The 14,673-nt window shown below is 44.6% G+C and overlaps 1 protein-coding gene across 2 annotated transcripts in view; it reads left to right on the forward strand.

Moving 5' to 3' along the window:
• DIS3L2 (DIS3 like 3'-5' exoribonuclease 2) overlaps window positions 1-14,673 on the forward strand; it is a 184,511-nt gene that overhangs the window by 109,496 nt on the left and 60,342 nt on the right. For both annotated transcript variants that reach the window (XM_082288256.1, XM_082288257.1), the window contains exons 12-14: window positions 1,233-1,345; window positions 8,309-8,416; window positions 11,859-12,092. In XM_082288256.1, coding sequence (XP_082144382.1) covers window positions 1,233-1,345; window positions 8,309-8,416; window positions 11,859-12,092 — 455 coding nt within the window. The remainder of the gene's footprint in view (window positions 1-1,232; window positions 1,346-8,308; window positions 8,417-11,858; window positions 12,093-14,673) is intronic.

Below are 14,673 nucleotides of genomic sequence, written 5' to 3' on the forward strand. Positions count from 1 at the left end.
GGCACAGTGGGCTGGGTGGCTCCCCCTAGTACAAAGCTGAACCTTCTTATCCTTTCTCTTCATCTGTTACCACTCCCACTCTGCTGAAATCCTGTGCTGGTATCCATCAGAAGGGCACACAGGCACATGTACTGCTTAATGACAACAGCTATGAACCATTTATCCTTCAAAAACGTGACACTCGAGAGAAGGGCTTTGATCATGTTCTTTGTGAGGTGTATAAATAAACAGGATTTTCACCAGCGTGGGATCTTATTACTTTGTCTCTTTAAAAAAATTAAGGAAAGAAGAAATATTTATAGATACTGAGAGGTTAGTGAATTCCTCTAAAGGACCAAGTGTTATAATTAGGAACCCACTGCACTTAGAACTATGCTACAAATAAGCACCTCAAATCCAGCCTAGTCCTTCCAGAGAAAACAGAGGTCAATAGGCTGCTTTGAGGATTAGCACACCAGAATTTCTTGGACCCAGGTACTAATTACTTCCAAAGCTGAGTATGATCACTACTTCCAAATCCGAATTACTGCCAAAACCTCATGATAAACCTCAGTAGTACTTCTCTCTAGCCTAACTTTTGACTTAAGATGCTTTTAAACTGGACTCTAATTAAAGGATAAAAAGCCAAATCTGAAGGAAGGGCAGGGTAACAGTGGAAATATTTTTCTAGTGGAAAGCTGAACTTCTGCATAGCCTGATCCAGAGTCATTGAAGACTTCCCATGTCCCCAGCAGCAATCTGGGCTCAACCAGGGTGAAGTGGGAGCAAGTGCAGTTCTGAGAACCCAAAAGCATGTGTGACTGACTGCTCCATACTGGGGAAATAGGATCCTGCATTGCCTGTGTGCTTGTGAGGTGGGGTCCCATCTTTCTTTCATGCTGTTGACTGACAGCAAAGGGATGAAGACTGGGCTCAGTATTACAAGCTCCTAGTTGCAGAGACTTATCCACATGGTTTTGAAGGGTTTTCACATTTCCACCACTGTGCCTGAGGATTCACTTCTGTCTATATTCCATCGTATGTTGTAGCCACAGCGGTGGTGAATCTGAGGGCATCCTGAGAGACCATGGTTTTCATCCCAGGTGGAAGAAGTGGAAAGAAGTATCAGTTTTGTGTGATTTTGGCATAAAGCAGAAAGGTTGCACTAGCACTGGGGGAGGGTGAGAGGAGGCAGAGTTAAATATGTCAGCAGTTCATTTCTACTCACAGCCTACTGACTTGTGCAATTCCAGGGAACTTGGAAGTGGGAGTCCACATCGCGGATGTGAGCTACTTCGTACTGGAAGAAACAGCACTGGATAAAGTAGCGAGTGAAAGGGCCACCAGTGTCTATCTGGTGCAGAAGGTAAGGACAGCTTTTCCTTTGTCTGTCTGATGACTGTGCCTTCCATTTACCAGAAATTCATTTTCAAGGTTCGTTTTGAGATGCTAGTGATCAAAATCCGTCTGTTATTGCAGGACACCTACAAAAATGATTAAGCTGATGGAAACACAGAAGCTGACATAGCTGCTCACTGTCTTGGCGCTTATGGAGAGAGCACAGGGTGGAGCAGTAGCTTGTGACCCTGTGTCTGTGGTCAGGAAGTGCCCCATGTGTGCCAGGGCTCACCAGCTCAGTGCTGACCTGAGCCAAGCCTGACACACCTGAGCTGGCTCCTCTGCTTTGCTCTTGGGGGCTTCAAATTGGCAGATACGGAGGGTTTTGTCTTTGTCTTTGGTGCAAGAGTCCAACTAATCCCTCCCAGAAGTGGATTTGTGTCAGAGTAGGATGTAAAACACCCTTAAAAACAAACACCTTGAGGTAAAACTGAAGGTTCACACTCTTATTTTGTGTGGATATCCCAAATAATGGAGGAATGGTGTTCCTTCATCACACAATGAAAAGATGCTTGAAATTACACAGATTCTAGCTTATCAGAATCAAATGTTAAGCTCAGGTTTAAAGTTGACTTCTAAACTTTAAAGATGAACAGGTTCAGGTTTAACCCTGTTGGACAGAAAACATGTAGGTTTTGTCTGTGGCTGTCTCATTTTCAGTTGAATGTGCAGAAGCACTTCGTAGCCCATCAGATAGCACTGGCACGGAGTGTGTAGGGAAGCTGGAAAACTTGGCTGTCAGTGTCCTGTGTCGTCTTGAGGCATCAGCTGCGTGAAGAGGAGTGTTGAAGCAGTCTCATGGGGCAGATTAATCTGCCTCTCCCCACACTCCCAGTTAATCAGGCTGAAGTCCTTGTCTCCACAGCCCCTTCTGGAATGACAGGACATCTTTTCTATAATAAATAAACACATCCTACTTGCTGCTTAGGATTAGGAGTGATTCTTTCCATCCCTTCCCTTCCTGGATGTTTTCAGGGTTGTTATCCGGGGAGGTTTTTGTAATGATGCTTATTCCAGTAGCTTCCTGTGTCCTCTCCACACTTTCTGGATGATAAAATGATTTATGTTACACTAGTGAAATCAAATTAATGGTTTGATATCAAGCTGTTAACCTTTAGTAGCTGTTCCATAACTGTCTTTGGGTAGAAGCAGCAAGGCACAGCTTTGGGGGTCTCAGGGAGTCTGGTGGGTTTCAGCTCCCTGTGGAACTGCCATGACAGGAATGCCAAAGTGTCCCCGCTGGGTCAGTGGTGGTGACACCAACAGCACACAGCTGCTGTGTGCTGGGAGACCCCAGTTCCCTGTGCCTTGCTGTTCTCCAGGAGTGGGAAGCAATGTGTATCTCATGGAAACAGCAGTTCTGGCACCAGTCTTCCCAATCCTACAGTCTCTCCAGTGATAAGCCCTTGGCTTTTGCTGTGTTCTGCTTCCCCCTCTGACAGATGACTCGGTGATGGGAGATGTGGGCTGGCCTAGGGGCAGTGTCACTGGAGGCAGCAAAGCTGTGCTCCGGGTGGATGTTGTGGCAGTATTTCCAAGTCAAAATACTGTGCTTTGAGGGAATGTGATTCTTTTAGTCAAGGGAGAAGGAAGATTTTTTGTAAAGAAAGGAGACATTTTTCATTAAAATCTAGTTGAATGCAGAATTTTCTTTCAAATGGAATTTTCTTTCAAAGCGCCTTTTCCCCCCAGCACTGCCAGTCCTGTGCAATGCCAACATAAGTTACCTGCTGCCCCTAATCTTCAATTCATCTTCAACTACTGTGGCCCAGCAGTCAGGATTAGTGTTTTACCCTGCAAAAAGTACATTTTAAAACAACAAACTAGGTTAGATGATGAAATTTTCAATATTTTAATTGTAAGAGATGAAAAGGAGTGAGGGGATGGGCAAAGGAAAGCAGCCAGGCTGTCTGAAACAAGATGGTAGCGTGACTCTTGTAGAAAATATGCTTTCCTTTGATGAAACTGTTTCCTAAGACAGCTGTGATTCTGTGAGAGGTTAGCGCCATGCTAATCCTCCCAAAGAAGTTAAATAAAGCCACATATTTAATTTTCCTGAACCAGAAGGGGAGTTATTGTGTAATTGCTAGTGGTCTATTTAATACAAGTCAAAAGTTTTTGAAATAAGAATGTATCAGGTTTTAAGAAGCAAGAAAACCTAAACAGTTTCCTCTTTTTTGGCACATCTTACAGTGTTATTTTAGGTGTGAAGCAGCTCTAGTGAGAGTTCAGCCATAAATCCCTGTAATATTTTACTGGTCCTATTTTACACTGGAGATCAAAGATCGGAACTGTAAGCCTGTCTTCATGTTGAGTCCAAGGACTTCAAGACATTCACTTTTGACACCAGCAGGTTGTCAGGGTGTTGATATTTTGATAATCTCAGGCTGAGTAACAAAGAGTTGCTCGAAATCTGAATTCATGGAAGTGTTGATACAACTCCTGAGCAGAAAGCTTGGCTCATAAACAAATTGCCTATTTCCTTTGAGTATCTTTTAGTGTACAAGCAAGAGATTTGCTGAGCCCACTCCATTGTTGGACTTCAGCGTCCTCCTACCAGCTCTAGTGGACACTCTTGGTTAATACAATCCCTCTTCATTGGATTGTTTGTGGGAGAAGGATCACCTTGGGAGTCAGCAGTGGTCATAACCAACCTGAACCAAGAATTAAGGGACAGTCAAAGCAAGATGCCAACAGAATGAAGTTGTTTGAAGGGAACAAAACTGTTCATGTAACTTTGTGAAGATACGGGATTATGCTTGACCAGGGTTTGTTCCTTTTTCCCATTGGTTGGCTGACCAATTTTTCCCTTCTGTTCCTTGAAGAGCTGCTACAGCAAGTCCACTGATGAGAGCTGCTCTGCCTAACCTGCTCTGAACCTGGCCAGTGAGTTAGTCCTGTCTGCAACAGATGTTTCTGATTTTATAGGGAACAAGAACTTCTATCATCCCAGCATGCATGTGCTCCTTCTCATTGCCCAGCTCCCTAGTAATAAGTCTGAGACTGGAAACTCACATGTCCTTTCTGGAAGCACATTATTAGTTGAAGAGGCAAAACAAAACAAACCCAAGGGCTCTCATAAGCAGGGATTTAGATCTTCCCGTGCAGAGGAGCCAGCTGCTAAGCAGTGTGACCAGCTGTGGTCACAGGTCCATCTGTTTTATAATGCCAGCATGATGGTGTGTAGGACCCCCCCAGCCCCAGCAGTGCCCTCTCTCACTTTGGTTTTCCAGTGGTGCCATTGCTTTGGCTTTCTGGGATGTGTGGCTGCCTGCAGGGAGAACCAGTAGCATGGAGTAGGCTGTTGGGTAGTGCTGGACAACTGAGTCTTGAGGGCAGTGCTGAAGATTTTGCATTTAGGATTTGGAAATAGGGAGAGAGAAATCCTCTGTCTGTGGTTTGATTTGAAGTGCAGACCCGCAGCTGCCAGCATTGTGGATATCAGCCTTTCACTCAAAGAAGTGCCCTTTCCAGTATTTCTTGGGCACTGCTAGACTTGTGGGGAGAGATGATGTCTTTTATTAGCCTGACTGATAGAGGGGGATTAAAACCAGACAAGTTCTCACCACCCAAGCCCTGGTTTCTATGACACATTCATTAGAAAGGATTTCCTGGGGAGTGTAGCTCCTTTTTTACATTGTAAATTTTTTTTGCCTAGCCCTGCTGGGCCTCTCCAACTGCATTTCTAGATTCAGCTACATTTATAAACCCCTTATTCCAGGTTGATGTATAAGCCCAGGTGACTTTATTTCCATCTGCAGTAAAATCAAGCTGAATGATGTGATCCCCAACATAGGCACATCCGTAGCAATTTGCCAAGGAAACCACTTCCCACTGGAGGTGCTATCCTTCGGCAGCGTTTCAGCTCTCTGGATTCCTGCGTGCCCTGGCACTCCACAGGACAGCTGGCAGACACTGCTGGCTCTTGGCAGACAGTCACGGGAAGGGCAAAGCATTTAAAAGGTGCTGGGCAACCTCTGGATTATTCAAGGCAATTCTACACAGCTCTGATATTTTGCAAATCTGGACATTAAAGATGTGCTTAGGGAAATCTCCTCTCATCCCGTGTCTCTGTCAGAGAGAGATGGAGATAATCCTGTTGCCAAAGTTCCTCTGGGCAGCCCCTGGGATCACTCCTGGAACATCTCACTCTCTGAGTGTGACACAATTGTGACATCTTTGTATGTTAAATGCTGGGCTTGCAATTACTAGGAATCCTTTCAGGCTGCGACCGTATCATGTTAAGGAAAAAGGAAATGTATATTTATAACTTAAACTTCTGTGCCTTGTGACAGTTGGTTTATTCTCCACGTAGAGGGTGAAGAGGAATCGTGATGTTAAAATAGGAGACAGTCAGCCAAGACTGTTGTGGTGTTGGAAACAAGTTTCTTTTAATTCAGTAAGGTAGAATAATTGAAATACCTTCAGTGCAAGGTCATGTTATGTTATGTTATGTATGTGTTTGCTGAGCCCAGGAAATGGTTGATTGCATTCTCACTCTCCCATGAGACTTCCTCCATGGCGTAGGTTAAGTTACTTTGCCTAAAGTTTCTCTCCTGTGAAACAAAGGTAACACAGGCTGGTGCTTCCCTAATGGTAGATTTGTTACAGCTAATTGCTTGGTGAGTGTTTAGTGCTGTAATTATGATCTGAGTTAAAGCTTTGCTTGTGTTTCACATCATTGAAAGCCCTTCCATTGAATTATAGCCTCTTGAATCGGATATTAATCCTGCTCAAGTACACTTAAAACAAGCTTGGGCTTTTGTGTTCATTGTAGGCATTTTTCTAGCAAACTGGTATTGCTGCAGGAGATGTGAAGGAAAAGAGGGCATGCTAAGGCACACTAATGTTCAGGAAGTACAGACCGTTGTCAGATGGTCAATCAGAGTTGGGGAGAGAGAGAAAAGCAGCTTTTAATTTGGGTGGGAAAGGGCATGGGAGCTTTTATTAAATTACTAGGACTTTGTTCACTCTGACCTGAACGTCGGGGTCTCACAGTGGTCATGGGTGATCTTAGGCAGGCAGGGATTTCTGAGAGTCTATAAAGCTATTTTCTCTCCTTTCTGGTATGGGTTGGCATCACTTACACTAAATTTATACCCCTGTGGTGTGGGTCCTTCCAGGCAGCATGGCCAAGCTCACGTACTGGGTCAGTGAGTTATGAATGTAGCAGTATTGTTAACATTCTGTTTGCGACTGGAATAACAGAGTTGGCGGCCCTTGTGTTGCGGGAAACAGCTTATCATAAGCTGTGCCCTTGTGACCTTCCAGGCAAACTAGGGCTGCTGATTCATGGTGTGACTCCCTGACAGCCCCAGACCATACAGTTAACCTTCTGGCACTACTGTGCACTGCAGTTAGAAAGGATTTATAGCCATTGTCTGGTGCCAAACCACAAACGTGATTAAATATTTTAAGAGTCTTTCCTTCAAAGCAAAAGGTAAGTGTAAAGTGTGTGCACTTGAGGAGAAAATGGACACCTGAGACTGTTTTTTCTTACTGTTTTGAGGAACAGTGGTTCTCCTGCCTCCAGGTAGAAAAAGTTATCTCTGAAATCATTAAATAGGTGTCAGAGTTTGGAAGAGCTGGGATTTGTATGCCAGTCAGCTTCCTGCTGGTCCTATATTTACAGGCTGGCACACAGAGCAGTCAAAACGGAAACTAAATTAAATAGCTAAATTACTTTATGGCACACAAGTAGAGTATTTCTCTTTGTTTTTCTGAAAAGCACCATCCCATGTTGCCACTCAAAATAAACTAGAGGAATAACGTGATGGTTCTTTGAGGGCAGTTATTGCTTCTTCACAAAGGTAAATAATGAGAAGGGAAGTCAGAAGTGAAACTCAAATAATGAGTTTTGCTTCATTAAGCAGCTGCTAAAGATTATTTTTACTGCAGACTTCACTTAGGAAATAACTCAGGGATGGTTGAAACACTTGGAGCTACTCAGGTTTGCTCTAGCATGAATATGCTCAAAAGCTTTAGCTTTGTTGGTGTAGTCAGGTGAGTAATTTGTGATTTGGTAATTCAGTGTTCAGCAGCAGAAATACTGATGAGTTGTAAGGAACTAGGACATGGGTTAAAAAATCTTGCTAGAAATTTATGTTGGCTGTTATTTTGTTCAAATTTTGAGTATAATAAAGTAATAATTGTTCTCCATTTGCAAACAGCATGGTCAATAGTCATAAAACAGGTACTTTTGTTTATCTCACCTGCATCTACACATTCCTGTCTGTCCTGTAAAGCGTGGTTCAATCTTTGTTGAGGCCAAGCATGGCTCCTGTGGTGCATGGGAGAAGTTTCATTTATGCTTTGCAGAGAGCAGACTTGCATTTACTTCTTGATTACATGGTATTCAGTGGCAAAGCAAGAAACACAGTTCCCAAATCCAACCTCTTCAGCTCCTGACTGCCAGAACCATGTTTCTTCAACATTAAATTTCCTGATGTGCCCAGCCTTCCTCATTCTTCCCAGTGCCAAAGCGGCAGTGGGAAAGAAGTGGAAAACAGAGCAAACTTTGTGACCTTAAAAGTTGCAGAGTAAGTGTTTGCATAACCAAGGATGCAGATTACTCCAGGATGCTTACTCCGTTCTACAGAGGGGAGCACTGGGCATGATCCCAGGTTGGAGACTGACAACTGCCTCTGGTCTCATTGAGGGATGGGGCTGATGGGAGTGTAGATAGCTGTAGCCATGTCTGAAATCCTCTCATTTCAGAGGATTTGGTTTACGTCATCATTCCATGCCAGCACACTGTCTGCCATGTGATGCAGCTCTGCCATGGGTGATGCATCCCAGAGCTGTGACATAGCCACTCCTGCCACACTGAACATGATGCTGACAGCTTAACACATTTTCTCTTTACCAACTGGTCAGGGAAGCTTGAGCGCACTAAAAACTTGTGTCTCACCAAGGCTCTCTTCTCTTCCAGGTGATCCCAATGCTTCCCAGGCTGCTCTGTGAGGAGCTCTGCAGTCTCAATCCCATGCGAGACAGACTGACGTTCTCTGTGATTTGGAAGTTGACTCCGGAAGGCAAGGTACCTCAGGCAGCAGGCAGTCATCCTGCTAATCAGTCCTCCCTCGGTGACTAGCCCCTGCTCTGGTAGTGGTAAAAATGGCATCCCTTAACACCCAGGTGGATAGCAAAAGTGAGCAATACTGGAGGATGTAGGACTGTCCCTGTGTCTTGCCTTGCTGATGATATATTGCGGAATTTCCAACTGGAATAATCTCTCAACATGGTTGGGAAAGGAGGAATATTTGTATGAATCTCAGGAATGGAGAATGTCCTGCTCCTTGCCAGGTTACCCAACCATTTAATGTCTTACCTCCAGCAGCAATTCAGAACTAATGCTTTGGGTGGGACGAGATGTGCCCCCGACTCCAGCCCTGCCTCGTGCTCCCAGGCAGTTGTGCAATGCGGCGGATGCAGCAGTGTCCCTTGCTGGCCTCTCTGGTAAACAGACTATTTAATTCCTCTTCAGAGCTGCAAATTACATCAATCCAAATAAAGCATGATAGCCCTTCAGCAAAGGCACGGTTCCATCCTCTGCATGTGTTATTTCCAGGGAGCAGTTGTGGAGGCTGTCTGTCGGTGCAGTGAGCTGCCTTCACCTGCCTGCCAGCACTCCCCAGGTCTTCATTTCTCTCCCTGTTCCTCTCCCACACTCTTTGTTACCCTAAAATCTCTCCTTTGGTTATCACAGGGTCCCCTCACTAATCAAGGAGGGCTGGAGACTGCCAGTCCCAGAGGACTCTCTGGTCTATGCAAAATACACGTTTTCTACTCACATGGGTTTTTTTAACCACTGTTGTGCTCATACAGAACTCTTTCTGTAGACAGTATTTCTTGTGCCAATTTGGTAATTTTTCACAAAAATTCAGTTTACTTCCTTATTATTGTCCCAGCTGCTCTGAAGGATGCTGAACCTATCTTTACCCTAGCAAAACTCTAGCAAAATAGGGTTGCAGTCCTGATTCTGTATTTCTGCAGTGAGTCCCTGCTCTGACACTGAAGTGGGTTGTATTTGTCCTCTGTGAAAACTGTTCCCATTCCTATAGCAACAGCGTGATTACTCATGAGGCCTTCTAAGAGTAGCTACTAGGTAGACCTTTTATTGACTCTTTAGTCATCTTTGAACAGCTAAAAGTGAAGTCTTAATTAAAATAAGCCTTTAATTACATCTTGTCTCATGTCCCATGCAATATAGCTTTTGTATTTCAAACAGTGCTCAGTCCAACCCTGTCTGACCAGTGAGAAAATAGAGGAGCTGTAGCATTCAGCTCAGGGAGCAGACCTCTGGAGTGGTCTGGGCCATGGCCACGCTGTCCCTGAGAGAGCTGACTGCCTGTGGCCATCTCAGCAAACTGGTTTCTCCTACAAGGCCTTTCAGGGTTACAGTCTTAGTCGAGGTCACTTGATGTGAATGTCAGGTGAAGGCTGGAGAAGAATTTACTCTTTCCAAGAGGAAAAGTGGTTTTAGGGCTTTTGCCCAAGAGGACATTCTTCTAAAAGCTGGTATTTCTAGGTGTTACTATACCTGTATCTCAGTGCAAACAGGATCACATGCTCCCCCATGCTCTGCTGGGTGAAAGGGAGGTGAGTCAAAGGCCCCAACACAGCCCTTGAACCTCAGCTGTTGGTGGAGAGCCATGAGAGCACTGACAGTGAGGACAGGATGTTGCTCAGGACTATGGTTTTTTTTCAAAAGAAGCCAGAACTGGGGAAGCCTTATCATAACTTTAGAAATTCTTTAGATGCTGGTGCTCTGTGTGGACTCTGGGTGCACCAGTTTTGCTGTGATGGAGGAGACCTTGCAGACTGATCTTGTGGGCTACTCATCGTAATTTCCAAATCCCAGCTCACAACCCCCAAATGTTGCTCCTCCATGGTGCCTTGCCCATGATTCCGCCATGGTACGTGGGCCAGCCCATGGGAGCTTGCCCTTTCCTCTGGTGGGGTTTCCAAAGCAGGGGCTACTGACCTACCAGACATGCATCCCCCATCGCCACAAGAAGCTGAACAGTATTGAATGGATGCAGTAGAGCACAGAGCAGGTGCTGCCAGCACTGTCACAGCATCTCTGTCCAGCTTTGTGGCTTTCTCTTCCTTTCTTTCTCCACAGCATAGAGGAAGAGACATGCACAAAATAACCATGAGCTGATGGTCAGAGCACTTTACATTGTAAGATGCCATGTGCTGCACCTCTGCTGTTAAAGCACTTCTGAATTAGAAATAAGTTTGGAAGTCCTGTGACTTTCAGAGCTCTGAGTTGCTGAGTTATACAGCACATATGTTCTCTGATGCATTAAGGAGGGGGGCAGCAAAGGTATTTTGGGAATCAGTCCCTTCCTGTTAAGAAGGTTTGTCTCTGAAGCAGCGTCCTTGATCAGGCTGTCATAGAGAGCTCACTCTTCTCCCTGGACACTGTCACTTGCAGAATTCACGGTGTCTTGTTGGGCTGATGAAGGGGTAAGGTGGCACTTGCAGCTAAGGCAGAATTACAATTCTCCAATCATTCTCTGAGCACTTGTGCTTTGAATGGTTTATCACAAACTGCGTCTGTCTCCGGAGCCCTCATGCCAATGCATGACTTTTGTGAAGAGCCTTCTGCCCATGTCCCTTGGTGCCTTGTCACTGGCTTGATGAGCTGTTGGATTCTCTTATATATCTCAGCTGAAAATAGGTTTCCCTGTCTGCTTTAGGAAATAATTCTGAATTGTTACTTCTACACCAGTATTCTGCTAGAGAGTTTAAAATGGAAGTGGCTTCAGTTTAAAATAAAATAATTTTATAAGCAATTTATGGAATATTTTCCTCTCAATTCCAAAGTAGTTTGGAAGCCCAGAAAAGTTCCTGGCTTGAGTTTGGACCTAGAACCATAGACATGATCAGAGAAGCAAGGGATCAGTGACTGTCCGTCTCTCCTCCAAACCCACCAAAGTCCTACTCAGGCACTTTCACAAGTGCTAGTCAGACACTGGGGTTCCTGCAGTACTCTGGAAAACAGAGTATTTTAAGGCCAGCCCCTCGTGCCCCTGGTGGCTACACTTCAAATTATTCTGCTGTGTTTAAGGCTGTGTTTTAGGACAACCTCTCTGGCATGTGTGTATCTGCCTGTTGTCACTCCTGCACCTGGTAACCTGTGAGCCACCATACTGGTTTCAACTCCCAGATGATGTGAAGTTCTTTGAGCTCTGTGGAAGAGGGAAGTCAGGTAGAGGAGGGAGATGCAAGCAGTCCCCTCTGTATATGCACAATATATTGTTACCTGTTACATGCATATACACTTCACTAGATGCTTCAGAATCTGAATTGGCAAAAGGCCTGAAGGTCTCAGCAGGACAAGATCTTCACTCAAAGATCACAGGGCGTGGGGATGTCTGGTGCCATTCCTCCCAGTGTTTGTACAAGTTCCCAAGCTTTTGTGCACTGGAAGAATGACTCCTCAGACCAATTTGCGCTTTGCAATTTTGCAGATTCTTGATGAGTGGTTTGGGCGGACAGTCATCTGCTCCTGCGTGAAGCTCAGCTATGACCATGCACAGAGCATGATTGACAGCCCTGGGAAGGTGTTGTCACCTGAAGAGCTCCCCCCTGTCTCACCTCAGCATTCAATAGCTGAGATCCAGGAGGCTGTGCTGAACCTGCATCGAGTGGCGCAGCGCCTGCGCAAGCAGCGCTTCACCGAGGGTGCCTTGCACTTAGACCAGGTGAGTAAGTCCAGCCCCTTCAGGCTTCACCAAAGCAATTTCACCTTGTACTCCCTAAGAATTTCCTGGCCAGTCTAAAAACTCAAAGGGGAAAATCAAGGCTGGAATAGAAAGGCAGCTTTGAGTGCCAATGTCTTCTTAAGAGCAGCATCAAATTATGTACCATAAGCACTAAGGAGGATGAAAAGAAAAAAATCCCTGTTTTTAAAGGAGTGATCCATTTTCCAACATTTTTCAAAATCCTAAAACCCTGTTGGACTGGGTAAGTAATTCATACAGTGAAACAAATCATGACAATGTCGTTCATTATCATGCAGTTCAGATATTAGTGCACATTTCACTGGGAAAGGCTCATCCTCCACATTTCTTTCTGTGCTTGCAATATTCTTGTTTTCCACAGCTTTCATAGCAGTTCTCTGTGCTGGGAAGATGGCTAAATGTTATCTAAGCTAATACTTGTAAGTGTTGGGTGTGTTTCAGAGGAAAAATGCTAGTGAGGAGGTTTTCTGTCTGGGGTGATTTAAATAATCTTGTATCAGTAGTGGTATGTGTAATTTCTATTTTACAAGGAGATCCAGATATTTTAGGCTACCACAGCAAAAAATACTTTTGCATATGATGTTAAGCTGCTCTGAGGTGGCTTCTGGTAGTTTTTATGGGTAGGAGGTTCCAGTAATTTGCAGAACGCAATGGTCTTCCTGAGCAGGAGACACAATAATCTCTTAATATAAGGAAGCTCTATTGTTTCTTTTTGGAAGATGAGTGTGAGTCAATATAAGGGTATTGCTGAGAAAGAAGCTATGTATGGAGTGGTGTAAGCAGGGCTATTGTATGCAAGACATACATTGTAACCCTTCCATTTTACTCAGCGTTGTAGTGTTGCCTCCAGTTGCAAGAAAGTCTAATTTTAGAGAAATCATTGCAGAGCAACAGGAGCAAGAAGTGTCTATAATCTGTGACCTTCCCCAACAGAGCACGTGGCTTATTCTGGTGAAGCTGCTGCGAAGAGGAGACAATGTGCTTTCCCCCATGTCTAAGATGGGCAGAATTACAAATTCGTATCTTGAGTTTCAGCAGAGGAGTTTTTATTTTAGGATAAATCTGCTGTAGACAGGATGGTATCTGAGGCTATCTTGCCTACATCTATTGTAAGGGATCTTGGAGGTTCAGCACACATAAGTGAGTCTGGAGCAAGGACATTTGCTTAAGGTCCCCCTAAAATAATTTTTAAATTATATTAAAATAATTTTTGGAAATCAATCTTCCACTTCGAAGTTCTCTTTAAACCTCTTTTGGAACAGACTTCCCTCTTTGAAGTTTAGCATACAATGGCTAATAAACTTTGATGCCAAGCACACCCTGAATGCTAGAGAAACATAAAAATCCCAGCTTTTGCATGAGATCAGCTGACTGGGAAGCCTTGGTGGTATCTGGGTTGGAAAAAGAGTCCATGGTGACTGGGAGCTGTGGCCCAGAAAGGTCACTAGCTGCCTTCCACAAGTCACTGTTACAGTGTAATGCTGAGTGCTCGCTGTGTGCCCCTGAGCTGAGTTACCTGTTATCAAACTAACCTCAGGGGAAATATGTTTTAAACCAGCTGTGACATTTTCAGTGGGAGGATTTGGCCAGGGAAGCATCCTGTTCCAGTGATAGTCCATAAATGATTAGCTGTGTTTTGTTTTGCTCTGTGCTCCTACAGAGGAGCCATTAAAGAGAACATATTGGAGCATCATTTGTGAGACTGGGATTAAAAGCCACAGCTAAGGGCACCAGAGACAGCTGATTCCTGCTCAGCCCAGTTCCCAACCATCATGATAAACTGAGTTATATCTCACAAGTGGCACTTTACACTATGCAGAATCTCTCTCTCCTGGCAAGAATGTGAAAGTAATGGTCTTTGAGGAGGAAGCATATTTTAGATCAAGGGACACTTTCACCACACTTATTCGAGTCAAGTACTGCCCTGATAGCTTTATTTTGATAAACTACACCCTCCCCAGCCCATGGAGAAAGTGGTTGCTGCAAGGCCTGAGTATGAACAGTGTGTGAGGGACAGGTTTGTGGACATGGCCAGTGGCATATGGCTGGACAAAGCAATCTGTGTCTTTTAATAGAAGGGGACAAATCCCTCTACTTTTGCTTCCCCAGTTCCCTGAGTTCCCATGGGCACAGCTGTGTGCTGTGAGCCACTTCCAGCCCCAAGTGAGCAAGCAAGGGTGGGTCCAAATGGGAAACACACCTTTCTAATCACTGGACCTCTCACTGATTTCCTGTTGAGTAATGTAAATCCTGAACAATGGAAGACAAACTCCAGCAGGAAGCTTGGGGCAATGAATTATCGGATTCCAAATAAATATGTGAGTGAAGGAAATGATCATCTCACAATCTTAAGGGAGGGGGTGGCTGGGCATGGATGACTCCTGTGCTTTTTTTTCCAAGGGATGTGAGCCCTCTTCCTATACATTGTGTTATGTTTGGGAGTTCTACCATGGAGTAACTCCTGATTGAACAGTGAAGACTTTTTTTTGCTTACTTCCAGCCTGCCATTTCGGTGTGAAGTGTTCCTGTGCTTCCTGGTGGT

This window comes from Coloeus monedula (assembly GCF_965178545.1).
Source record: "Coloeus monedula genome assembly, chromosome: 10".
Classification (NCBI taxonomy): Eukaryota; Metazoa; Chordata; class Aves; order Passeriformes; family Corvidae; genus Coloeus; species Coloeus monedula.